The 26035-nt window shown below is 37.7% G+C and overlaps 2 protein-coding genes across 16 annotated transcripts in view; one reads left to right on the forward strand and one right to left on the reverse strand.

The window, feature by feature from the left end:
* LOC128152364 (NADH-cytochrome b5 reductase 2) overlaps nt 1-24802 on the forward strand; it is a 33805-nt gene extending 9003 nt beyond the window's left edge. Inside the window, exons 9-11 of one of the 6 annotated variants that reach the window (XR_008238630.1) lie at nt 222-453; nt 18854-18982; nt 24481-24802. Coding sequence is in view for 1 of the 6 variants with exons in the window: in XM_052810564.1 (XP_052666524.1) it covers nt 222-394 (173 nt within the window). In the remaining 5 variants the exon portion in view is untranslated. Of the gene's footprint in view, nt 1-221; nt 6264-6948; nt 7125-12169; nt 12266-17485; nt 17572-18853; nt 19598-24480 lie in introns of those variants that run through there. The other 5 variants (XR_008238629.1, XR_008238633.1, XR_008238631.1 and 2 more) reach the window with 5 other exon arrangements.
* Nucleotides 1528-26035, reverse strand: part of PPFIBP2 (PPFIA binding protein 2) — a 116326-nt gene continuing 91818 nt past the window's right edge. For 8 of the 10 annotated variants that reach the window (XM_052810535.1, XM_052810537.1, XM_052810534.1 and 5 more), the window contains 19 exons: nt 23965-24040; nt 20183-20280; nt 19924-19988; nt 19595-19663; nt 19095-19155; nt 17174-17215; nt 15068-15212; nt 12820-12852; nt 12161-12290; nt 11317-11445; nt 10583-10733; nt 10309-10420; nt 9864-9952; nt 8807-8929; nt 8004-8129; nt 7006-7194; nt 6428-6598; nt 4764-4829; nt 1528-4067 (listed from right to left, as the gene is read on the reverse strand). In XM_052810535.1, coding sequence (XP_052666495.1) covers nt 3996-4067; nt 4764-4829; nt 6428-6598; nt 7006-7194; nt 8004-8129; nt 8807-8929; nt 9864-9952; nt 10309-10420; nt 10583-10733; nt 11317-11445; nt 12161-12290; nt 12820-12852; nt 15068-15212; nt 17174-17215; nt 19095-19155; nt 19595-19663; nt 19924-19988; nt 20183-20280; nt 23965-24040 — 1947 coding nt within the window. In that variant the 3' untranslated portion in view covers nt 1528-3995. The remainder of the gene's footprint in view (nt 4068-4763; nt 4830-6427; nt 6599-7005; nt 7195-8003; nt 8130-8806; nt 8930-9863; nt 9953-10308; nt 10421-10582; nt 10734-11316; nt 11446-12160; nt 12291-12819; nt 12853-15067; nt 15213-17173; nt 17216-19094; nt 19156-19594; nt 19664-19923; nt 19989-20182; nt 20281-23964; nt 24041-26035) is intronic. The other 2 variants (XM_052810539.1, XM_052810538.1) reach the window with 2 other exon arrangements.

Below are 26035 nucleotides of genomic sequence, written 5' to 3' on the forward strand. Positions count from 1 at the left end.
GTCTTATCAACAAGATCCTTCTTACCCACATGCTTGTTGTCCCTGTTGACAGGGACCACTAGGTTTGCGCTCAGTGAGAGATTTAACCCTCCCTTGGCTTGCAGTGATGGTGGCATAGCTTTGCTCATTCTTCAGCTTCTTTGTGAGTACAACATAAGCAGTTTAAAAAGTCTTCCAACTGTACAGAGATTCAAATTAATAGTTTAATTTCTTTGTTTCAGATTGGAAGTACAGTTCTGGCTTTGTCACTGCAGACATGATTAAAACCCACCTCCCTTCCCCTGGCAGCGAGACACTTATTCTCATGTGTGGACCACCACCTATGATTCAGTTTGCGTGTCAGCCCAACCTGGACAAACTTGGCTATCCCAAGAGCAGTACATTTTCTTATTAATGCTGATGTCATCTCATACCTTTTCATAAGGACTGCGTATTTTCCTACAGGAACAACTGGTATGTAACTAACTGCGCAGTATTTCTTTGTTTTGGTTTTTTTTGGTGTGTGTGGTTTTTAACCACTTAATGTAATTTCTGTGGTTCATAACTTCATAATTACCTTTGCATGTTCAACTAAGAAGTTGAGAGATCATCTTGAATTGTGGGGAAGTAACTTAGTCTAACCTCTTAAGTTAGTATGAAATGTTAATTCTGAGAAAAAAAAATAAGTGTAATCAGAGAGATAGGACAGAGATAAAACCACTTGTTTGTTAACATGGGTATGGAATGTGAGAGATGGCTATAAAACTGGACTAGGATTATTTGACTGTGCTTTACAGGTAATTCATTTAGTGAATCCTGGGGAAGGAGAGTACAAAGAATAGTCTTTTTTTTTTTTTTTTTTTTAAATGCTGTTTTACAGCCCTTTACCAGGGACTAAGAAAGAAGTCACAGTATGCTATTGAAAAAGTGAACAGAATTTGGGTAACATGCAAATTGCTTATTATTGTAATAGAAATTCTCATTAGTGTGAAATTTATTCAGGAGGATTACATCACTTCATGCTGCCTTCTAACAGCCTTAGCTAAACAATCACTGCCAACTATATATAGAAGTTCTGGGCTGCATATACAGACTTAACTATCCAGTGGTGGATATCATTTGAATGTCATTCTCTTAAGTGTAGTGCTTGCTCTTTTGGCAGTTTCAGAAATTTCCTTTGCTTATGAGAAAACACGGCTTCTTCCTATTGTAAGCTATGCTGAGTCGGTCTTATACTCGGCTAATGCCTCATCTTAGTGTTTTTACTACATAGCATTTAATTCTTAGTCTTCAGTGCCTGGAGTACTGTGTATTCATTTCCAGGAATTAGTTTATACTACATTTGTTTTAGGGTCTGACAAATCCCTGAGCTAGAAGACTTGTTTGTTCAGATGCTAATGAATATGTTTACTAAATATTTTCATTCATCTAAAGCAAAACAAAAGGAATCTACTAGTTAAAATTTGACATAGGGGTTTTGTACTTAATCAGTTATATTTGTAGCAATAATGCTACACAGACAGACAGACACAGGGATTCAGACTGTGATTCTGTCCCTGATGAGAGATCAACCACATGTAATTACGTTAGAATCATTCCACAGTCAGCAAGAGATGGAGGAACATTCAGAATTTATTCATAACAGTCAAGAAATAAGCATTTATGCCAGTGTTATGCTAATTAGGATTTCTTACTATATATATATATTAAAAAAATCAATAATTTTGTAGATTGACTATTCACAGCCAAGTTAGCACAACAACACACTGAGTTACAAATACATCATCAAAAGAAATCTGAAAATCTGCTTGGAATATCACAGTGATATTAAAGCTGCTTCTGTTGGAGCAGCTTATCCTATTTGTGGTACTGTAATCAGTCTGCTGGCTAATTAACCTGACAAAGTATTTCAGATGCCCATAGTACATAATCTGGTCACTAGTGTTGATTGCATTGCCAGATTGGAGATGTACTTGACTAGTACATTTATTACCTTTTATTAAGCATTTTTAGTTTGCTGATGTGTAGACTGATTTCTCATTCCTTTGGATTTTCCATTATCATTTCATTGTTCAGTGATTGAAAAAAAATTGTCTTAGTTTTACAGTTTTGGACAATAAAATCGTGTTTAGCTTCCAAGATCTGACCGTACAGTGCAGGGTCTGTCATGAGAGGCTCATGGAGTCAGGACTAGAATAGGTCACCTTTAAAAAGTGCCACTGATAGCTCTTGAAGAGCCCTTGCTGCATACTCGGGACAGTACCAAAGATTTCCCCTTTATTTGGGAGCGTTGTGGCTGGGAGTGACCTGCCCTCAGGCTATATTAATGTAAACCAACACCCTGCAGCCAGCAAGGAGAGAGTAATGCAAACCATCCATATACATACTAAGTCTTTTCTTTACAATTGAGCATTTTTCTTTTCTGATGTTTCATCTATCATCTTGTTAATACCTTATTAATTCATGAGGCACCTGTCAACAGATGCCACAAGTTATTGCTGCTGTAAAGGAGACAATTTCACCCTCGAACAGCCCCTCAAGTAAGTAGTGAGAGGCCATATTTGCCTCTGTTACAGTGCTGCAGGCCTGCCTAGCTCAGTAGAATAGCAACAGATCTATTTATTATGATACTTGCCTGATGCTCCTTTGTCACTTTTTATACATTGCAGAGCAGTATTTAGCAACAGGAGACAAGCATTAAAGTATTCTATGAAAATCTGTCTGTAGCTGGAATGAAAAGAGAACTGAAAGTGAACAGCAATATTGTTTACAACATCACCAGTTCTCATGCAAATGTTACAAAAGTGTTTCTACTGTAAGCTCCAGTTCCCACAGCTGTTTGCAGCCATATGTTTAATTAGGTGTAACTATGGAAAGAAAATAGGCTTGTTACCATCCCTGTCTTCCTGAGAGCCAGTACTATGTTTCAGACCAACCAGGTATGGGGCTCAGAAAACTTCGTCTGAACCATTTTGATTATTCAGAAGGCTTATGAGCATGCTGATGCTTGCACATGTGTGTCAGTACTAGCCATTTTAGACAAAATGTCAATGTACAGAAAGAGCCCGTTCAATAGTTCTAGTTAAAGAACTGTCATTAAAAACCAAACAACGGATCATGCCGGAAATTGTTGCCCTTACCCTACGGAGCACAGCAAACACCATTCTTGAAGTTACATTTTACATTAGTTAAATGTTGTGATTTCTCCTTGATAGCAAACATCTTAGTGCACATGTAAATATCACATGATAAAAAAAAAAATCACTTCAAATGAAGCACCAGTTTTTGAGTCCATCAGTTTTCCTGGTAGTCTCAAAGTTACATTTCCTCTTGTAGTAGTTCAGCAACTTTTTGAGTCGGGTAAGGATTTGTGAATGTGCCATCTTGTCATCCTCCTGATAAAAGCAGGGGCTTGATGGATAGTATTATGTTCCATTCTTCCCATTCTACACTGCACACACTTGGATAAAAAGAGGGCAGGACATGCTAATGAAAGGGGCGAGAGATTAAAATCCTTTTATGGGAAACAGTCTCTGGCAAGGCTGCAGTAGTAGTTACTGAGCCATTACTGCTGCACCCACCAGCATCCATCTGAGTTTCTAGGTGGCTCTGATTAGTCCACACGGTACAATAAGAGTATAAATGATTCCTGCATTACAAGTTAATTATAAAAATAAAAAATTACAAAAGATCTTTTATATAACAGTATGTAAACATACCATGTAAAAGACGACTGAATAAAACGTGAGTAAAATGTTGCTAGTCTTGGCTTTCCAGACTCTGGATATGAATACCATTTCTCTCTCAACACCTATTTCATGTTACATAATATGGAAAATAGGGCAGAGCAGCGTTACCTGTAATGCGTTGCTACATTGACAATATTAAATGCTATGTGGTAAGTCTCATTGGCAGAAAAGAGGTAAAGCTTTTCTGTACCACAGCATCAAGCTTCTCCTGGCCACCCCTCTGGACAGGCATGAGGTATTATTAGTGTTCTTGGTTATGTTGAAACATCATCTCCAGTCTTCAAAGGTAGGTGTTAAAAATCTGCTGTCATTCAGCATTTCATCTTGGCTTAACATTGTCTGAAAAAACAAGATGTGAACAAGTAAGCATGTTCAGTTAGGGGCCTATAGTTAAAGAAATCCAACTGTAATAAGACCAGATTCACAACAGAGGGGGTTAGAGCCACAGAAAATTAAAAGAAATTTCTTGAATGCAGCTTTAAATAAACTATTATTTACTTGAGGAAATTCTCTACAGAGATTTTGTGTGTGGCATATGACTCAGCTACGTTATGTAATTTTTCATTATACCTTTCAGTTGACCTTTTTTTTTTTAAATTAGCTGCTATAGAGTCAGGAATTAATAGTAAACTTTTTTTGTGTGGGTTTTTTTTGTTTTGTTTTCCATGGAGTTTTAGCTCATGTAAATTTGAAGTCTGTGCCTCTGCTAGACTTTGCTGTGATCGAGGCATTTGATGGTTACTTACAAAATCTTTGAAGAATTGTTTTCATTTAAGGGGATGAACAACTGTCATTGGGTCAAAGAGATAGCAGAGTTCATGAAAACTTAAAATAGGCCTAAATGAAACTTAATTTCTAATGCAATTTAAAAGCAGGGTTTTTTTGGACTGTGAATGTGCAACCAGGCTATAAAGAGATATTTAACAAGAATAGTGACCCACTTACTCTTAACTACTGCCAGCAATAACCAACTTTCACTGAATTCTAGCAGAATACAGTTGTGACTTTTAAAACAAGAGTGAAATCAGTACATACCGTAAGATGGCTTATGCCTTGAGAAAGAGCCCCTATTTGCATTACTGTTCCTTCTGAATGTTCCATCTGTAAAAGTATTCAGGAACTAGTTCAAATCAGACAGTATGTGCAATTTTATTCATTCTACATGCATCTTTGGGAGGTATTGGTGCCTGGACAAATGAAGTTGTGATAAGTTTAAAAGCTCTGATTTCTGCACATTAACAAAAATGCCTCCATGCTATAAGGTATATGAAAACACATTGAAAGATAAGAGGAGTGAATCCTGATTAAGAAAGATTGATTCCATGAAACTTGAGCTGTAATTCATACAAGAAAAGAAAAAGCTTAACTGATATTATCAATGAAGAGTAAAATTTTCTAGATGGTGTAACACTTATCATACTTCTTTCACAGGCAAAAAGTAAGAGGAGTCCTTCATGATACAGTCCTACCTATTCTTATATAAAAAGGTTATCAGTTCTAGGGCACTGTGATTTCACTGCATGCTCAGAAGTCATGCTTAATTGAAAGACCATGCTCCTAGAGGAAAAATCCAGTATTTTTGTAATGCTTGACCAACTGCATAGTGAGAGCTCTGGGCTCACAGTTAATGCATTCACTTGCGACACTTAACTGTGCAAGTGGGACACCCGTTCTAAATTACAGTCAGGATTTAGTATTGTCCCTATTTACTTAGGAACAGTACTTAATTTTACTAAGGTATACATTGAAAAAGACAATGGTTAGATAACACAGATGAGATGTTAGATGCAGTAAACCATGCAAATGAAAAGATTGTTTTCACAGTTAGTCTTTTCAATTTTGTGACCATTCTCTTATCAGGCTGACACTGTTTTTATGTCACTTAAGGTCACTGGAGATAGGGACAGTTTACCCCAGCTGCCTCTGTCTGGCTCTTGTGTGTTGCCAAAGTTCACACAAGCCTCCAGAATCTCCATTTTTCAGGGTTTACATCCCTTTACACAACAACAAAGTTGAATAAAATTTGATGGTTTTTAGTCTTCATCATTTGTCTGTGTGATGTCTAGACATCAGTTTCATTCACAAGTTCACTACTACATATCAAAAGTGTATTATTTAAGTATTGGTTTTATTAACGATCTTGTTCATTACTGATGCATTGTTTTCACATATACTGTCTAAGCGTAACTACTCCCCACTGTACATAATGAAAGAAAAATTCAGTTGGATTCTTTGATTCATGTCTGTTAAAAATATACAATCCAGTTGTACTTTAATATATAACTTGATAGCTTTGTACAAATTAGTCCAAATAAATTTATTACATTAAAAACCACCCATAAAGATAATGAAAAAAAGTAGTGTGCCTTATTGAGATTATGAAAGCTAGAAGTACAAAAGTCTTGTTTTTACTGCAACCACCACCTTAATTTGTCAAAATACATTGATCTTCATAGTGTAAAGGTGTTACATTCCTGAAAAAGGGCTTGAAGATGGATGACTTTATTATGATATTGATTAAAAAAATTAACCTGACATTCTTAGTATAGAACTCTTTCCAGTGTCCATAGCCAATACTTTCTCAGTAAGTTCATGCGGATGTAGCAAATACTTTGTTATATGCTAACAGTTGGTTATTTGCAAGCTTTGGAATGCATGGAGAGGATGAGATGAGAATGGCATCAGTCTGTCTGTCCCACCTGATCCAGTTCCCTATCAGTGAATGGACTAAGTCCTTTGTATCCACTGTAGTTTTTCTGAGTACCATTTGTAGCAGCTGGGTTTGTATCCATAGGACAAATGTAGTCTGTTGATTCATCAAATTTCTTTTTTCTTAAGTTTCCAAAATGTGAAAATCCAAGTTTCTTTGGCTAAAATAAAAAGACAACACAACAAGTTTTGAATAAGGAAAATAAGGTTGTCCTTTAAACATTCAAACTCCTCTCCTTTTTGATTTACTGCTATATCCTAGTCCTTCAAGTATGTAGATTCTGAACTAAATAAATTTCATTGTTTTCAAATTGGGAGCTACAGTTGATGTTAATTACATTTAGATAGTGTTTCTTCTAAGAAAAGACAGAAGGGATTGCATGCTTATTTCAGAAGTTGATTTAAACAGATACAAATTAAATGCTTTGGTATCTAGAATTAAGGAAAATGTAACGCTCCTCCTAGAACTGACCTCTCACTGCCCATGTTTGTCCCTTATTTTCTTTATAAGACAGGGGAGAGGAAACCTGAAATTCTGAAATATCTCCTTTTTGAAAGCAGTGCATACCCGAACTTTGGCGGTGGTGGTCAGAGGTGTGTATGCTGTTGACTCTGTTATTTCTCTTTTTTCTTGTTGTGCCTCTGGTCCAATTAATACATTAAAATTGGTGGTTAGGTGGCGTCGCAGTAGGGTCTTTTGAGGTGGAATATTCAGCAGCATTGCCAGCGTGTCACCATTGAAGCGAGGTTCGAGAATCTATTAAAAATGGCAGAATATTTATTTTTTTAAATGGTTAAATATTTGCAACAGTAAACCATTACAGGGCTTATCAGAGGAATTTCTTATTCTTACTAAGCTATCTATCTACATTAGACCTTTTATAACTCACAATACGATACTAGGGTTTGAATGGGAAATACATGAAAGTAGGCCCTAAGAAATGCAGAGCACGATCAGGCAAATACACGCTTATATTTATCATCAAACCTATTTGGATTGAACAAGTTTGTTTTCAGAATTTTCTGCTCTACTCAGAGAGTGTAAACTTAAATCTTAGCAAAATTTTTTGTTTCATTTTTGCAAAAATTCTACAGCACTAGAATCATGGAATTTCAGAACTCTGACTTCACTAAGCTGCAAATAGTTCAGAATGGTTTGAATTTAAAAAAATGTCATTCCTGATTGCTGCGAGTTCAGGACAGTTACTGTGGCTCAGAATTCTATTAAAACCACTCAAAGAAACACTCGATGCCTTATCAATAAGTAACTTTCCCACAGTACAGTTTGTTTTTAATTTTTTTTATGTACTGCTATTAAACACTTATGCACAGCTCAGCTTTGATCATAAAAAAATGTTTTAGCAGTTCCTTTTTTTATTTTACTTTTCCTTTGTAAAATTAAGATGCATGGATCAGATAAAGAGGCTCTTTAGAAGGCTTGACCATGCTGTCATTGCAGGTGTGTTTGTTTCCACCTGCTTGACAAACACCAGATAAAAGATGTTTCATACTACAGTGTGTCAATTTTTAGTAGATATGTAGTGAAATGTTAAAACAAATTCTTACAATCAGGCCACCATGCACTCCGCTTCCTCGAAGGTTTGGTGCGTATTCTGCCAGATCGACTGATCTGAGCCATTCCATCACTCTGTGATTGGACCACTGAACTACTTCAGAAGGTGAAACGTTATTCTGTTAAAGTAACCAGAAAAGACGATGACACTATAGCCTGCATTGTCACTGCATGTTCACAATGTGTATCCTCAATTCAGATAAAAACATCGTTCTTCCTCAAAGAGCAGTGTTCTGAGGTATTGTTTCTGTTCAAGGCCTCTTTCAGCCATCCTCTGACAAGTCGGCAGGCATAGTCTAGTGCAGATGAAACCCCATATATTGCATCAAGTAGTATAACAGTAGAGATTACGGATGCTAGGTGTAAAAAAGGGAGCATTTTGAGAACAGTATTATTGTCAGTCTTTAATACTAAGGAATAAACTATGCTGACCAGGTAAGGCAAAAACCTTACAGTATTTGAGGGTTAAAAATTAGGACAGGCAAACAAAACATTCCAAATGATTCTCTCGGAAGTTGAGTTAACTTCTTTAAACTAAGCAGATAATTTCTGAAGAGAAGTGCATGAGATTCAACTAATAAGTGGCTCAAGCGCTTAAGGACTGAGTAGATTTTTATTATCAGTAAGTACATGTTACATTCCAGAGCTGGAAAGCAGCATAACTACTGCTTTAGATGCAATTCCCTAGTAGCAGTGATTCTATGGAATCATTGCACACTGCTAACTTTTTATCCCCTTTGGCTGGAATCAGGTAATTAGTGCTTGTTTAAATTAATTTATTTAAACATTCTTTTACCTCCTCAACTGGTCTCCTGCGTAGACAGTGGGGGTTAAAACTGTTGACGTGCAGCACATGTATGGCACACTTAATACTCAGATGATGCAGCTGACTGGTGACTTTCAGAAAGAGAAGGTCATTCTGTAAAGGAGAGCGCCTTTTAGTGGCACAGAATACATAGGAAAACAGGTACCTTCCCCAAGAAGAAAGATTTTAAGCTTGCTGTGTAGTTTTATATAAACCACAGTAGCTGTGGTTTAGGTAAAAGAAAAGTTTATATTTTAAAGAGGGTTTTTTTAGGGTGGGGGTTTTTGTTGGGTATTTTTGTTTGTTTTTGTTTTTGAAACATTGCACCATAGCAAGACCTGGCTAAAAAATGAAGGAGAGCTTGTAGCCTATTAAGTAAAACCCAGGGTCACGGCTAGTTTTAAAATACTTGGGCTGTTTCTGATCTAGCTGAGATCCTGTTGTGGGTAGGATCACTGCAGCCAGCAACACACACCTAACCATCGAACAGTAGGGACCACACTCCTATAACAAAGGCTCCTTAAGCAGCGTAGACAAAGCTGTACTTCTGATAACAGCTAAATGAGGCTTTTTTTTTTTTCATAGCACAGTTAAAACCAAATACTTAATTATCTAAACCTGGGCAGGGAAACTGGAAGAAAACACAGTGGCTATGTGTAGTGCATGGTTTGCTGCTAATGTGGTCAGAGCTGTACAAATTACTGGATTTGCTGCTTGTCTTTAGTTTCCTGAATATCGTTGCTAACTTGGTGTGGAGAACAACGCACTCCAGAAGCTGCATGTAAAATAGGTCATTTAACCTTTAATTGTGGCGTGCTACATGATATTGAAAGAAAGACTTTGCAGAAGTTAGCTATAACATATCCTATGACTTATTTTATGTGCCTTAGGAATAGTAATCATGTGCTACACAACACGAGTTACTATTGGCGCTATTTCTGTCTTGCAAAAAATACTTGAAGTGCTCATGTTCAAAGGAAAATTGTAAAATTCTGTGCTCGTTCTGAAGTTAAATTTGGTTAAATGAGGAAAAAGGATTTTAGCTTACCACAGTTAAGTACTGCAACATTCTCCCATCAACTCTGGATTCATGAAACTGGTCTTTGTACTGAGGTAAACCAATATCATCAAGCCATCCTGCAGGTACAAGAACAATGGTGTACCAAATCCAGTTCAGTGAGAATGAAGCCCTTCTCCCCTTCTTGTCTGGGCTGGCTCCTTCTGAGGCATTCAGGTAGCTCATCCTACCTGTTCACCTTTCAAAAGGACAGCCTCTTACCAGAAGCCTAAAATCAATTCCCACCAAACAGCTTTGTCCACAATATCCCTGCAATGTCAAGAACATCGCAAAAATCCTCATACTACTATGTTGAAACTTGGTGCTCTTAAAAAGATGTTTGCTAACTGCTTAAACAAACATGTGTCAGGCAGCCCATCCATAGCAGTGGGGCAAATTCCTTTCCAAACAATTCCATGACAGTTCAAACACTTACGTGTCACCCAGATATGATCGAGTTGTGCAGACTTCTCATCTTGTTTTGCATTTATTGATTTAATGGCCAAAACTAATTTCTTCCTGTGCAGTGGGTGCTTTATTCCCATTTCCTGCAACAATAACCATTAACAAATAGTTTGCCTTGCCTCTGGCTCTTTTCATCTCATTAGGTGTCTATTTCAGAAAGGTAGAACTGCCAACTGTTTGAAGGGGTCTGGTTGTACAGAATCAACATGTTTGGTTGCTTGAGAGAAACAGTTACAGATTATTACCTTTTCCATGTCCTGAGGTGTCGCAGTTAACAGCGTATGGCCTGAAGTCACCCACTGCCGTGCAAAAATGACATACTGACCGAGACCAAAGTCCTCAAGCCAGTTACAAACTCTTTCAGTGCTCCACTGAGCAAACGGAGCATTGTAGTCACTGAAAAGTACAAGAAAGGTTTGAAAAGTCTTAAAGGAAGGAATTATGGTTATTGTCAGAAAGCTCATCATGTGCCAGAGGCAGTACTACAGCATATGTATTAGCGTGCTTTGTTCTGTGCAATAATAAAAGCCAACAGCCATTCTCGCAGTATGTGCTGTGGTACTAGTGTCCTGTTAATTTGGCTGCCCAGCCTCAACTTGTGAACAGTTGGGGGGGGGGGGGGGCTGCGAATAAGAATTTCCCATTTTCTATTTGAAAAGAGGAAAAAGGGAATCGCTGAATCCTCATCACTTTGCAGGTGTTCCCATGGGAGATGATAAGTTTTCTAGTTCTTTAACAAGGTGAAATTTTTGACACTCTGACAAACAGCTAGTGCTGCAACCTGCAGTTGAAGGAGTGCAGACAGGGGAGCTTCTCAGGATACATTGTCTACCAGAGAAATTCTTTCCAGTTGTTGTGGAATTCCACGTGTAATGAAGTATGTTGGGAAAAGCATATTTCACAAGAAGAGGGTTTGGCTGTTCAGCACACTTAACAATACCGCATAATATGCTGTGCAAGGTAAAGAAGGAACCATTACCTTTTCTGGCCTTTGGTTTCCTTTGATCTGGATAACCGAGGTCCAGCTGTTGCACGGAGACCACCTCTTCGAAACTCTGCCAAACCCAGATCGTCTGCAGGGAAGTTACCTGACTGAGTTCTTCTTATTCTTTCAAGACAAGAGTGCCACGATAGTACTATTAGCTTGCAACAGAGAACATTTGTTTCGTATGGAAACTATAGTGACAACTAGAAGCTGTATTAATCCTCCTGTAAACCACAAATATCTAATTCAAGTAGTAGCTGAAGAAGTTCCAGGCAAACGCTGTCTAGACCTGACTCTGAGGAAAGAAAAAAAAAAGCTCTGCAGAGCAGTCATAACCCTCCAGTCCAATTCATAATGCACACTGGAGGCCAGACTTGTAAATGTCTGCTGTCCTGAAGCAGGTAAAGTGAACACAGTAAAACTCAGTCCCCCTGCTTTCTGTTTCTCCTATTTTCTCTCCCCCCTGCTTTCTGTTTCTCCTATTTTCTCTCTTTTTTTTACCTGATGCCTTCTGTAATGAACAACTTACTATCATTTAATTTTTCATAGCTAATGAAACTGTTGGCATTCTAAATTATTAGCATTAAGATGACAGCAGTCTTATTTTTTCCCAACAGCACGATGCTGGGAACACCACCATCCATTTTTCTATACCCATGTGTACAGAGACACCCCCATACAATCACAGAGCTGCTTTCTCTTCTTTTCCTGAATTTTACTTTATTCTTGCTGTAGATAGTGTAGCTTTTACTGAGAACTAGATTCATTCTCAGCTGAAATGCTTTGACAGGGCACTGAAAAAAAAACCCCAAACCCAAACAAAACAAAACAACCTTACCTTCCCCAGATTTTCTTGATCCCTTTTGGACTCTTTCTGTTTTCCGGAGACTGTGGACCTGAATCCGTTCCCGAAGAAAGAGGTGAAAGGTCATCCGAGACTACTGTACCATCCACATTCTCTGTTTCTCCTGCATTAAGAACAGTAATATAGCCACATTTTATGCTAATTATTAACAAAGTTATTATCTGGAAGACTAACTTTTCAATGCAGAACATAATAAAAAAGTAAAAATATCTATAAAATTGTTCTTGTATTAAAAAAACATGCTCAGAAGGTAAAAAAATAGCCATACATTTGATACAAAAAAGAAAATAATAAAACATTGGGTAAAATAGTATTGTTATTTTAGTTTAAGGTCTTCAGACTCTTGCCTTGCCTATTCTTAATACCATAACTGCTCCATCAAAATCAGTGGGAATTTTTCTGTTGACTTCAGTGAAAACAGAATGAAACCAGGAATAAGTATCTTAAAAAGAAATCTCATCCGAATGCCATACAGCAAAAGCTGTTACTTCACTTCAGTACTGCACTTAAGGAATTCAATCTGGATGGCCCACTTGGTATTAATATTTCATAGAGAAATGGAGGGAAAAAGGAAAGGAAAAAAGTAAGCAGCAAAATTCATGTTAAAGTTGCATCTTGTTTGGATACAGTACCTAGCACTGGTGCACTGACACTCCTGATGCGATCTTCAGTCATCCCAAGAAGCAGAAAGCCAGATGAAGAAGCAAAGAAGATATAAAACACCAGCAAAATAAAGTTACAGAAGAGCAAAGTAGTAAGCTAAGCATTAAAAGCAGAAACAAAAAGAAAAGCAGCAGTTATGGTTGATATGAAAGTGAATACGCATTGGTGTGCACAAGCCCCAAGAGTTCTGTACAGGTCATCTTACTTAGATAGGGATGATCATTTATCTGATTTGTTTGTTTGTTTTTAAACTATTCTTAGACAATTCTAACACATTAAGCATATACTGCAGAGCTCTACAAAGCCTGCAGAGTATCTGAAATGAAGCCATGTCTAAGATTACGTCAAATTCCTCTGAAATGTAGAATTGGAGGTGTAATGAGTTTATTGCACATGCAAGAAACAAACCATCCTGCATTAAAAAAAAAAAAATCTGTTAATTCAGTGTATGTAAGGAATCATTGCTTGTTTCTAGAAAAAGAACATTTTTCTTTACAAGATCACCCATCCTTGGATAATCCTGCAGTTAAAGACATAATGGCATGGCTCATGCATTACCTACAGTGTTGCAATCACAGAAAAACTCTTTTAAAAAACCTAAACAACCCACAGCCTATTGAAATCTTGAAACTACAGTACCCTAGCAGCTTTTAGGACTGTGAGGCCTTGAAATAAATAAAAACCCACTGTGCTGGTTTGGGCTGGGACAGAGTTAATTGTCTTCATAGTAGCTGGTATGGGGCTATGTTTTGGGTTTGTGCTGAAAACAGTGTTGATAACACAGGGATGTTTTAGTTACTGCTGAGCAGGGCTTGCACAGAGCCGAGGCCTTTTCTGCCTCTCACCCCACCCCACCAGCGAGGAGGCTGGGGGGGGCACAAGGAGTTGGGAGGGGACACAGCTGGGACAGCTGACCCCGACTGACCCAAGGGATATTCCAGACCATAGGACGTCATGCTCAGCATATAAAGCTGGGGGAAGAAGGAGGAACAGGGGGACCATTTGGAGTGATGGCGTTTGTCTTCCCAAGTAACAGTTCAGTGTGATGGAGCCCTGCTTTCCTGGAGATGGCTGAACACCAGCCTGCCGATGGGAAGTGGTGAATGAATTCCTTGTTTTGCTTTGCTTGTGTGTGCGGCTTTTGCTTTCCCTATTAAACTGTCTTTATCTCAGCCCACAAGTTTTCTCACTTTTACCCTTCTGAATGCCCCATCCCACTGCAGGGCAGTGAGCAAGCGGCTGTGTGGGGCTTAGTTGCTGGCTGGGGTTAAACCGTGACACCCACCAAACAAAAAACCCCACTATAACTTTTCAAGTGTAGGAACACTTCAAAACGGCATGGGATACTCTTGTGCCTGAGCTCCCAAGCTCTTCAGTCCTTGGCGAATACCTGGTTCTGTGCCTCACTGTAATACTTTTTGTCAGTAAATCCATGCTTAAGATGTCACTGAAAAGAAATTAATATAGGCTTCCACACATGGCTATGGTTGTGGAATAACAATATATTTTCAAAATCCACTGATGTTTTTCTGCACCTAGCAAGCTAATTTTTCACTTGTGGGTCCCCACAAGCTACAGCAACCAACAGTGCTGATACTAGACTTTTGCCTGAAACATGCACGTTGGTGCTAGTTATATTGTAAAGTTTCACATGCTAAAATGCAGTGGGATGGCAAGGGACGGGTTTGTTTGTTTTAGTACACCAATCTAGCGTACATTTTTTAGAAGTACTGATGACGTACTTGGCTGTGCATTTTTGTTTGCTTGCTTGTTTTTTAAGAAAACAGATCAGCAAGCTCAGGTGAGCATTAGAAGTGTGTCTGTAAAAAATACTGCTTATTCATATTGTCAATGTGTTTGCATCTCTAGAAGTTCCAATTTTTAGTTACAGATTTGTTGACTTTCAGAATGCTCTGTCCACTATCTCCAAAAGACTGTCTCTTCATTACTTATGCTATCAATGCAATCAGCCAATTGTATCATCAGAAAAGAACGCTCTAGCTTAAAACTATCCTTTACTCTTCAGTGAGCTAATGTGGAATATTTTTGGTACATTGTTAAAAAAAGAGGCAGAACTTTACCTAACTGAATCATGTGAACATCGTAGTCCATTGTTCTGGCGTAGCAGACTATATACCATGTTATGTCCCATTCCCTCAAACGGTTTGCTTTTTCTCCCTCCCTACATAACCCTCTCAGAGAGATGTGGATACATACTCAGGCCCCGGATGCTGTTGTCCTCATTGTCATTCATGCCACAGCCATCTGGTGAATTGTATGTTCCCTGCTCTCCATTCTGTAAGGGTCGAGGCAGCTTTCCTGGCAAAGTTTGATACTTGCTGCCTTTAGCAAGTGGCTTACTCTGGGTTTTTTTAAAGAGAGAAAAATAAAATAAACACAAAATCAAATCACTCCTAGCATTTGCACTCCAGTACACAATATTTTAAAAGCTGAGAAAAAGTATTTGAAGTTCATGGTTCAAAATGACACCACCCCCTCCACGTTCCTGCTTACAGGTAATTCAATTTAAATCCAATAGTCGGCTGACAAAGTTTTCTAGCTAAGACACAGCCTTCTCTTCCCCCATCTGCCCCTCCCACTTCAGCCAGACTGTATATTACATTAAAATATATTATACGTTCAGTATTACCTGGTTTTGTCATAAGAATTTTTTATGTTGTCTCCCTTTCCTCTAGGGCCCTGGCACTATTAAATTTGGTCCTTCCAAGGTCAACTTCGTTAGTGCCAGAAATGCATTTAGTTACTTCCCAGCCCATTCTTTGCTCTGTCAAATTTTTGCCCTATTTTTCACTAGTCTGTCTATGTTTCTGCCTCACAACTATATCTTGCTGGAATTTAAGCCAAAAGTATTTGTATAACTCAAATTTTGTCAAACATATTTGCCCACCACCATTAATAACAGTAATAAGAATCAACAATGAAGTCAGAGTACAGAAATTTAACTTTTGTAAGAATTAAGATCTCTTTGTATAGATAACATTACAAATGCAAGTTTTTTTAAAAAAAAGTAATTATAGCTAAATATATACTTGCCAATTATATTATAGAACCTAAGCACAAGGTATACTTTTGATATATGCTGGGGAAAAAAGGCATCGACTGAGCTGTATTTTAGGGCTAGTCAGAATGGCTGCTGACTCTACAATTTTTGTCCATGTTAGGCTAAAATAAGAGTCTAACGTAATGCTTGCCTGCAGCTATGGTACACATACACAGCGTCACTAGCGTCAGTGAGACTACTTATGCTGGAAGGACCTTGCTCCAGCAACAGAGCTCACAAGAGGTGGTCCTCAGAGTCCCAGTATATTGTATTGAAAGGGAACTGGTAGGTAGGCTTTGTTAAAAAGAGTATCTCTTAATTTTCCTTGTATTCAATTTTTCAGTGATCAACTACTTGGGATTCTTGCCCCTTGTACAAGGGTAGATCAGAACTTGCATATAAATCTGATAGTGTTGAGCCTAACAAGGTATTTTTCCAGCCTAGGTATGTGTTTCACAGAGGTACTTGTCTACAGTTTTGGAAGTGGCATGTTGAGATTTCTTCAATACTGAATCCAAATGAAAAGATGAAGGAACCATCACTCTGGGCAAAAATGTATATCCTACCACTGCCAAAACTATAGGAATATAGAGGCTTTTCCAGAGAAGCAATGAACCTGCAACTCCAATTGACATTAGTGGGAGTGGTGTACATTCAGTGTGTGTTTTGGAATAAGCTCATATTGGTAAATGTTTTGGTATCAGAAAGGAGGTTATGTAGGAAAACTGTACTGAAAATATGCAAAACATATTTAGTATACAGAAACATACAGTATGCTTCTATTTAGTAACCCCATTCTAACAAAATTATTTTTAAAACATTGCCTGTGACATGATGATACATGAATATACAATGAGATAACCACTGGTTTATTTATTCTTATTTCAAGGCCTAGAGGGATCTTTGTGATACTATAACTGCAGTCCAGATTTCTCAATTCCTCAACCCCTGCTCCTGTTTTGGCAACTGCAGGAGTACATCCTGACTTGTACCAAAAATTATATGAGTAGAGAAATTGCTTATTACATTAGCACTGTATTTTTTGAAATTGACTGACTTCAGCTTCTAACCTCATATAAAAGCTTTTAGATAAAAAAAAAAAAAAAATTCCCTCTCAAATCCCTACCCCTGTTCTCAGAGTTTGTCAGTACTGGAACTACACAAATATTATAAAAAGAAAATTAATACAAAATGAAAACACAGCCATACCATCATAGCACATCACAACAGATAAATGTTAAGAGAGTTTACAGTTAATATACCTCTTGTTCTACAACAGGCTGTACTGGTTTTCCGTCTACATACTACGGAGTTGCAGGGAGGGTAATTTCAAAGTTTTATGGAAAAAAGCAACAGACAAATGTTAGTATTAACATACATACACAGAACATCAATTGTAGTCTTATTACTATTGTGATACTACTTAATGCATTGACAATATATTACAAGGTCTGTTATCTCTTCATTTCATTTCAATAAAATACTGAATACTAAATGTGTTTGTTCAAATCACTCTACAAAATTTGGGCCCTGTTCAGGTTCTGTTGTGATCAAAGGAATTTTTCTATTTTCAGGGTTCTGGGTGGTCTCTTTAGACTTAACTTTAAGCTGGGAACATAACAGCTGTTTAACAGTTAAAACAATATGAAAATGACTGACACAAAAAAGAACATTCACAATACTGTATGTATCCAGCTGAAACCATAAAGAGCTGTGATAGAAATGAAGTGATAAAAATACCAGCACAGCTAGGTCAGACACACCAATGTGTTTTGTTTTATTATTATTATTGCTGGACGTAATTGGAATTTGAGTTTTGTGCAAAGTAGAATAGCTGTGGTAAACAATGCTGCTAGCACAGGTTCTTTTGGACTTAATGCAAGAAGCAGTCTTGTCATGCTGAGTCAGCAAAACAAGTTTTCTTGGCCTTAGTTTTGGTTGTAACTATTTCACATTTAGCCACTCACTCATACGCGTAGGGGGGGTCTCAGTTATTACACTAAGAAGCCTCATGCCTAAATTAGGGCATACAATTTAAATGCCTTGCTGAACATGGGGCTGGCTTGCTACAATTCTCTCATATCCTTGGTGGTTTCTTGTTCCTCTATGGACTCTAATTTAACAGACAGAGCAGATTTACAGCCTAAATGTGTAGGTACAGCCTTATCACATCATATCACATCGACAGATTAAGTTTTTTAATTTAAGACAGGAAAATAATTTAAAAGTTATGAAAAGAAAACAGACCTTCATAAATTCCATATGGAATGAAATGTTAGTTCTGAAATGATTTGTCACATATGACTACAGTCGAATGAGTGCAACACAAATTTCAAATATTCTATTTGGTCACTGTCATCTTCAGAGATTTAAGAAAAATTTATGAACATTTGAAGAACTGGAACAATCCTATTACTAGTATCCATTTTAAATGGCATTACTGGGTGTGGGTAATCTAGTATTAAGCCTAATTTGAGTATAGGAAGTGTCAATAACAATCTCACAAAGCATAATTACAAGTGCAGAAAAATTTCAGTGTACATAACGACAAAACGAGCCTCTGGACCATAACGTAATGAGACTTTGTAAATTGGAAAGTCTTTATTCTGGAATGAAGTTAAGCCTTTGAATTAATAACAGTACTCCTGCTGTTTTAACTAAGGCAGCATCGCTGCCATCTTCAGGAATGCCATTTATATTGGAAGTCTAAGTTAGGGAGCGACACTCATTTATGTGAAAACACTCAAAAAGGAATCCTATGTGGAAATACCCAGTCCCAATATTTAATTACTTTCAGGATTTACTGCCTTAACATTTTTAGTGATTTTGAAGTCAAAATTATTTTAAAAACACTTACCTATAAACAAAATAATACTGCAGTTCAACAAAATGACTCCTCATTATTTGTTGTATTTCTCTTAAATATTTTTCTTCTCTTTCAGGCAAAAAGCTGAATTTGAGGATGCATACATATGGGTGTGTCAACTAGTTTCTTTATTGTAAGCTTGGCAACGGGGTAAAAAAAGAACCTGAACTGTTTTATCATTAAGGCTTTTTTCCTCACATACAATGTTAGTGGTGGTTAGGGTTACTATATGTGAAACTAAAAGAATATTTATACTTGACCTTTATCTTTTAGTCATGATACTAAACACCAGAAATTGTGATTACAAATAAACCAACCTTTTCCAGGGATTCACTCTGCAAGTCTTCTAAACTACTTGACTTTTTTTTCTGTGGAACCCTTAAAACAATGACAAGCAAAAAAGCAACAGTTAATACAATGTAGTATGTGTGCATATGCCACAACTGTATCATATGACAGCTGTATATATCACGTAATGTCTGCATATAACAGATAATTCAAAATTAGAAGATTCATTTATTTTGTTATATTTTTAGCCTAAAACTCATAGTATTGGGAACTGCAATAGATGAAGTCAGAAACAGCAACTTGACATCCTTTGATCAACAGTGAAAGGCAACAAGGTGCAATGTGCAGTTTTAAACCTTTTATCTATAGATGACTTTTTAGACGCTCTTAACAAGCAAAAGTAGAAAGTAACAACACTCTGTGAACAGTGTACAACATTAAGGGACCTTAAAAATGGAAAAAGGCAGAATTATAAAAAAAAATTTCTGGCTGTATGTCATACATTTCAATTAAAGTTACTCTTTCTTACCTGTTTATGATTTCCAAAGATTCTTCTTGTGGAGAGGTTAAATTAGTTGAAGATACTGGAATGCTTCCACTTTAAATCAGAATAAAATATACTGTTTTAAGTACTAAAATACATATATCTTCTGATATATAAAAGTGCTAATTTTATTCCTATAATTCAAACCTTATACAACTAAGTATTGCAAACTGCCATGGCAAACACTCCTTTCACAACTACCCAAAAGTTCTTGCAAAGCCAAGAACAGGCAAGACAAGGTGCCGACAGTTAAACGGATTAAGTAGTACAGACTTAGGACAATTCACACAAAAACCAAGAAACAAAGATCTTACCTGATTTCCATAGCTTTGTGTGGCACTGGAGAGAGCACAGCTGGTGACAATTCTCCTGAAGAGACCTATGTAAAATATAAGAGTTTCAAGCCTGTAACTCTAGTGCCCGATTCTGAATCTATCGTGCCCGTACCAAGAAGTATAAAAATTCAGGCAGGGCCAAACCCTCATCTACATTACTTTAGCTATTACAGAGAAACCAATGCAAACAAATCATATATACAGCAGAACTTGCTTCTAAAACATGTTTACTAAGTACCTCTGTTTTAAATAATTCTCCTTGAGGATTATTCAAAAGATTCCACTTCCTTAAAGTTGTCTCAAGTTCCTCTTCACTGCCACCAGAGACAGAAGAGCCTGTGAGCATTAAAAATTAGAAGTAGAAAGGGAGAGAAACAGGCCAACACCCCCCCCACTCCCCCCCTTTAGGACCATATCAGACAGTCTAAATACTTCAGTCTCTAAATTCCCCTTCAGCCCTCATCTGATGCATGTAGTTTACCAGCCTCCCTGCTCCCCACCCCTCCTTTGGGCTCTTACTTACAAGCAAGCTGCTTAACATTAGAGCAACAAATTTATCACTTCCACTTATATGCTGTGCTCTGCTGTGAGTAGCTGAGCTGCTTATGAGGCAGCTTATGAACCACTCTCATTCAGTTTGATGTTCCGAGGCAAGTTCAAGTTGGTATGTTTTCTTACTTACAGTGTATCGCTTTATAGGTAGTATGCATGTTTGACATTATCTGTATCATAATGTAGCACCCCATGCTCAGTTCAAGGATGAACATGGTAAACATGCTCCAGGTTTTTCTGGATATCCCAGATCTAAACAAATACTGAAATACTCCAAATTCATTATTTAGTAGGATTTTTATTCCTAAATTGTCAAAGCTGCAGTACAAAATCAGGGTCTGAATATTTAGTGCTCAGCAAGTCTCTGGAGTATTTTGAGTAAGAAATTTTTTCTGGAGATCTCCTACGCATAGGGTTGCAAACAGGATGTGGAAGGGCTGCTATGCCACGATGGAGAAATTTAGACTGACCTTTAAGCACATGAATAATTCCCAATTTATGTGATAGAGGTGCAGCAGCTCTAGGCAGTTATGAAAAAACATCAAATCTTATGGTTAAGCCTTGGCACTATCAGAAGAGAGATCACTTGAAAACTCATTAGACATGAGCTTGGTTATCATGCTGTTCAGCTACAAAGACTGCCAGCAGGCCTGATACTCACCATTGGCCCTTCAGGATATGAAGTAAAACTTACGCTATGGTTGCTGGTACACAGCCCTTCAGTTAGCACTAAAGAGCTAACTATAGCTGAGTTCAGGATATAGCGCCTTTACATTTTGCTCAACTGTCAGTGGCTGTTTCAAGCAGCTACCCTATTTTAATGTTTTTTTTAAATAAACATGCTACCTATGGTGAAGAGTCAGTCATCTTTTGTCAACATGGTTTGTAGCTTGCCTTAAGCAGAAATAAGAAATGCTTATAATATATTGTGTTTCTGTCAAGTAATTATTTGAAACGGGTATCAGACAGAAGATTTCAACCCATTGATTCTACCAAGTTTTTAAGCAGAGGTTACACTTCAAAGGGAACCTTTAAAACACACCTCTAGAAATAAAAAAAAATAAATAATCAAGGGAGATATTTGTTGGGAATCAAAATGTGAAACTCCCACAAACACACGTAAGGTAACAAGCTCATTTGGGTTGTGATAATACTGTAGCCATCACAGTATGTACCTCAGTGTGGGCAATCTCAGTATACACTCTAGTTCCTACACAGGTATTGGGGTTTGTTTTTGTTTTGTTATGCTGAGCATCAATGTTTTTTTATTTACACTGTACTGAACATCTATATTGGCATACATTAACACCATCATACTCCCTGCAGTACCAGCTCAATAATCCAGAGCGTCATGGCTTGCTCCTTGCTCATGCACACAAGTGTCCTCCAAAAACCACGTCCCACAGGGGGATGGTGCACTCAAATCTGTACAGCCAGGATGGGGCCAAGGGGAGCGGAACAGCAGGGGTTACTGTTGAGAGCACCTACTCTCAGGGTAACAGTGGTGTAGCTTTCTTGGGAGTTAAGATCAATATGTCTCCAAAAGCTACAATCACACCTTTGGATCTCCTTTCAGAACACTATCAAGTGAGAGACTTTTTTTTTTTTTTTTTTAACAATGAATATTCAGAGAGAGAGATTTACCTGACACTTGTTCCCTATTGTTGCTTGTTAAATACAAGTTTCCATTCTGCCATACAAGACCTGAAAGTATTGTGTTTGTTAATGTGATGATGTACGTTGAACAAAACTGTCCTTTCAGAAGGTCATGTTTCCCAGACTAAATTTAGTCCTGAAAACTAAGGTGGCAACTTAAAATCAGATTGTCCTAAAACCCACTCCACTTCCTGCAGCATAACTGAGAAATGGGACAAAGATTTTCCCCCAGATTTTGAAGTTAAATATATAATATTGTGTGCACCAAAGCAACCATGGGTTTTCAGTTGTTCCCTCCAAACCAGAACTTGCCTAGTCGGCTCTCAGGATTTTTCCTAGTGTAAAGGGAAGGGCAACAGAACTTACTATGTCCATTGCAACTCTTTTTAGCAAAAAAGAAAAAAGTCCTCCTAATAGTATCAAGTTGCACCTGAGATCAGCTTCCCTTTTATGCATACCATATAAAAAATGTGACATAAAAGGAGAACATTGTGTCATTAACACTAGCTGGCCAGAAGCTGATCATTACCGCCATTCCTGAATTGAACTGTGGCGTAGGAAATCTGAATATAGGATGACATAATTAATTAATTAATGTTCATAATCCACTAAGGTCTCCTGATAGCATTTTACACTATAAAAAATGGTTACTCATAACATAGTGGTCACAGGAAACACCATACAAACTTAATACCTATCTGCATACTTTATTCATCTCCTACAGATGAATTAATTTAAATCAAACTGAATGTCATTTTAATTTTGAATAATAGATTCTTGAGAGGGATATAATACAGTTTAATAAGAATACTGTAAACTCCTGCCTTTAGCTAATTTGAATGAACTCTCCTAATTGCCCGTGTCGGCAAGTTCTATGTCTGCATGAGCGTCCTGCTGTTTGCTCCCTCCTTTTCACCCTTTTTGCTATAATTCCTTTTGGTCTGGGCTCTAAAACCTACATACAACTGAGGGGATGGCAACCAGCAGCAGCAAAAAAGGAAGTATGAAGCTTTGGCCACGAAGGACACGTCGTAGGCCTGCACTGTGGCAGAGACTTACAGGAGTCCCGTCAGCGAGGAGGGACAGGACTGCATGGAGCAGCTAATAAAACCAGGGCCACAGCTGTCTACCCAGCCATCGCTACATGGACGTAGGAGTTCTGCAGGCAAAGCTCCTGCCCCACTGCAGTATACAGCAAAGTGTTTTCAGGAGAGCAGTTGCTGACTTCAGATTGCCTTGGCACAAAAGGAGGTAAACTGCAGTGCTTTAGTTTAGACCCAACTGATGAGCAGCAGTTCACATGGATGTACAACCAGAGCAGTAATCTCATCAGTCATCCTTCCTTATCAATCAGAATCCTTAATGACACCATCTAAAAAACCATACAGCACCAAAATTAGGCTCCAAGGAGGGATTTACTATTGACTGATGTAGAACAAATTTTAGGTTATGACTTATGGAGTAGAGCGCAAGATTCAGTCACAGAAGTCCTGCTGAATAGTAATGTTGTAATTAAATCTCCAGACAGATTTGACCCTATTTTTTTGTACTGCCTACAGCATAGGAAACAAAAAAGAAATCTCCACAAACTACAGGCCATAACACACAAGCCTGGTGAAGACATACTGTGGTTCCCTCTGTACCTGAAAGAGTGTATACTTACTCTCGTAGCACTCCAACATGATACAAATACATGCATAATAAAATATATATTACTGTACACATATATTTAAAAGGACAACAAATAGCAGTTGTCGTGCATGCAGTTTTTAACAGACCTGATATCAGGAAATTTTTCACAAGACATTTTACCGTGAGCTGCAATCATTATCTCTTTCACCCTCCTGTACTGGCTTAGCAATAGTGTTAACTCCTCTATTCGACGGTCCTGTGAAAAGCATTAAATAAAACCATATTTAAAATCCTACATTTTTAACCTGCAGAAACACTGTATTACGTGCTCGTTTCTGTGATTTTGGCCTGCTTTTCCAGAAAGCAGGATCAAGTCTCTCATATGCCTTGTAAGGAATGTTTCTTGGCTTTTATTTGCCATCGTAAATAATATTTGCTGGACAGTGTGAAACTATGGATATAAGGAAACCAGAGGAATTTGACATTACTAGTACATGAGTTATTCACAGAAGCATAACTTGGGAATCTGCTTTCACTTCTAAGAGTCAAGGGAACATTCTGGAGTTGAACCTCAATTGCCTGAAGTGGGCAGTGTTTGGTTTTTTGCTAGCATTGTACCTGTAATCATAAAGTAAATCATGTTTATGTTTTGTATAGTTTAACAATCTAGTCATGTTCTTTAATCCTCTCCTGTAGGATATGTTCTGCATTCTGACATCTACACTTACTCCGGTTTTGAGCACACCTTTTTGAACTTGGCCAGTGAAACCTGTACAGAACCAAAGAAGTGAGGTCTCATGAATGTCTGATGCATTACCCAACTCCACTTTTTGTCCAATACCCAGTGCTTTCCTATAACCTATGGAAAGCATCTTGATTCACGTATTCAGGGAGGGCACTTGCCTTTTGCACAGATGCAACGTAGCGATGGGCAGTAATCATTATTTGATTGGATCTGTCATTTCTCTCATTTCTCTATATGATATTGTGTCCCTGATGATAATAAATTCTTGCTATCGGTCACTAAGTAATGCAGTCTTGCAATTTGTACTCTTGCAGTTTGTCCTGTTTCTTTGACCTCAGTTCTAAACCATTCCTGTGCAATAATTTTGCCCAGTGCTGTGACTACAGAGCACTGAATACAAACCCAAGGAACTAGTTTTCACAAGCAGGTGTCAGGAAAGCCACAGAAGCAGAGGAGTGGGCACTGGGGAAAAAAACCCAAAACCTTCCAGGGAAGTTGGCAAGTATTTAAGTGATTAGCTGATACTGAGCTGCTGCACTGCCACGGCTAGGTCAGTGTCAGAGATATTTCAGTTAAAATCTGCTTCAGTATACGTATGCTACATTACAGTCACAGCAGATATCAACTGATTTGCAGGAGTAACTGCACAGAAACCAGATCTTTACCACATTACAGAATGGTAGATGATGCTGATCATCCCTTCACGCCTCTGCAAGTATACACAAGACAAAAGAGGCCTAAAACAGATACCCAGTTATCCCAACTATGGATAGAAGCAATAGGTTATTCACAGCAAAGAACTGAGACTAACATACCCATTTTTTTAAAAAGGAAATATATATACCACTTACTAGCAACTTAGTTGAACACTTTCTGTCCTAAATGACACAAGGAATATTTAGAATTATCCCAAAAGCTACTTAGAGCTATTTTCCCTCAATAAGAATACTTTATTTTGCAATATTATTGAAGGTAACAGTTCTACATTAAACATTTAAGAAGCTGTGGGTCAACCACCAGTCCACTAGTTTAAACACTACAGTTTCCAGCGAAATAACCCTCCTTTCCCTGTGAGTATATCTAGATATTAGGACATAAGCAACAATACTTTGTGTTCCCTTCAAATGCAAAAATCTTACACAGACTTGGAATAATTTTGGCAAGAGAGAATGCCACGTCTTTTATTTTCCAGATGTAAATTTTGGCTTTTTGTTTTTGAAGAACTAAATGTTGTTATGAGTCACATTATTATTCTCCAGAATTAACATTGCCCTGTCCAGATTCCCCACTTACTAAAGGAAGTTTTTAGGGATGTATATTATTTTCTATTTGATCATATATGAGTGTGTCACCATAAAAGGAAAAATCCTACAGCCTGGTTTATTACCATAAAACAAGAATTACAATTTCCTCAAGAACTAATCCCCCCCACCCCAAAACAAGGAACAATTTCTGTAGCAAGTCAATGGCATCTGAAGGTGGAGATTCAACATCCTCCAAGACTGA

Source organism: Harpia harpyja, chromosome 16 (genome assembly GCF_026419915.1).
Source record: "Harpia harpyja isolate bHarHar1 chromosome 16, bHarHar1 primary haplotype, whole genome shotgun sequence".
Lineage (NCBI taxonomy): Eukaryota > Metazoa > Chordata > Aves > Accipitriformes > Accipitridae > Harpia > Harpia harpyja.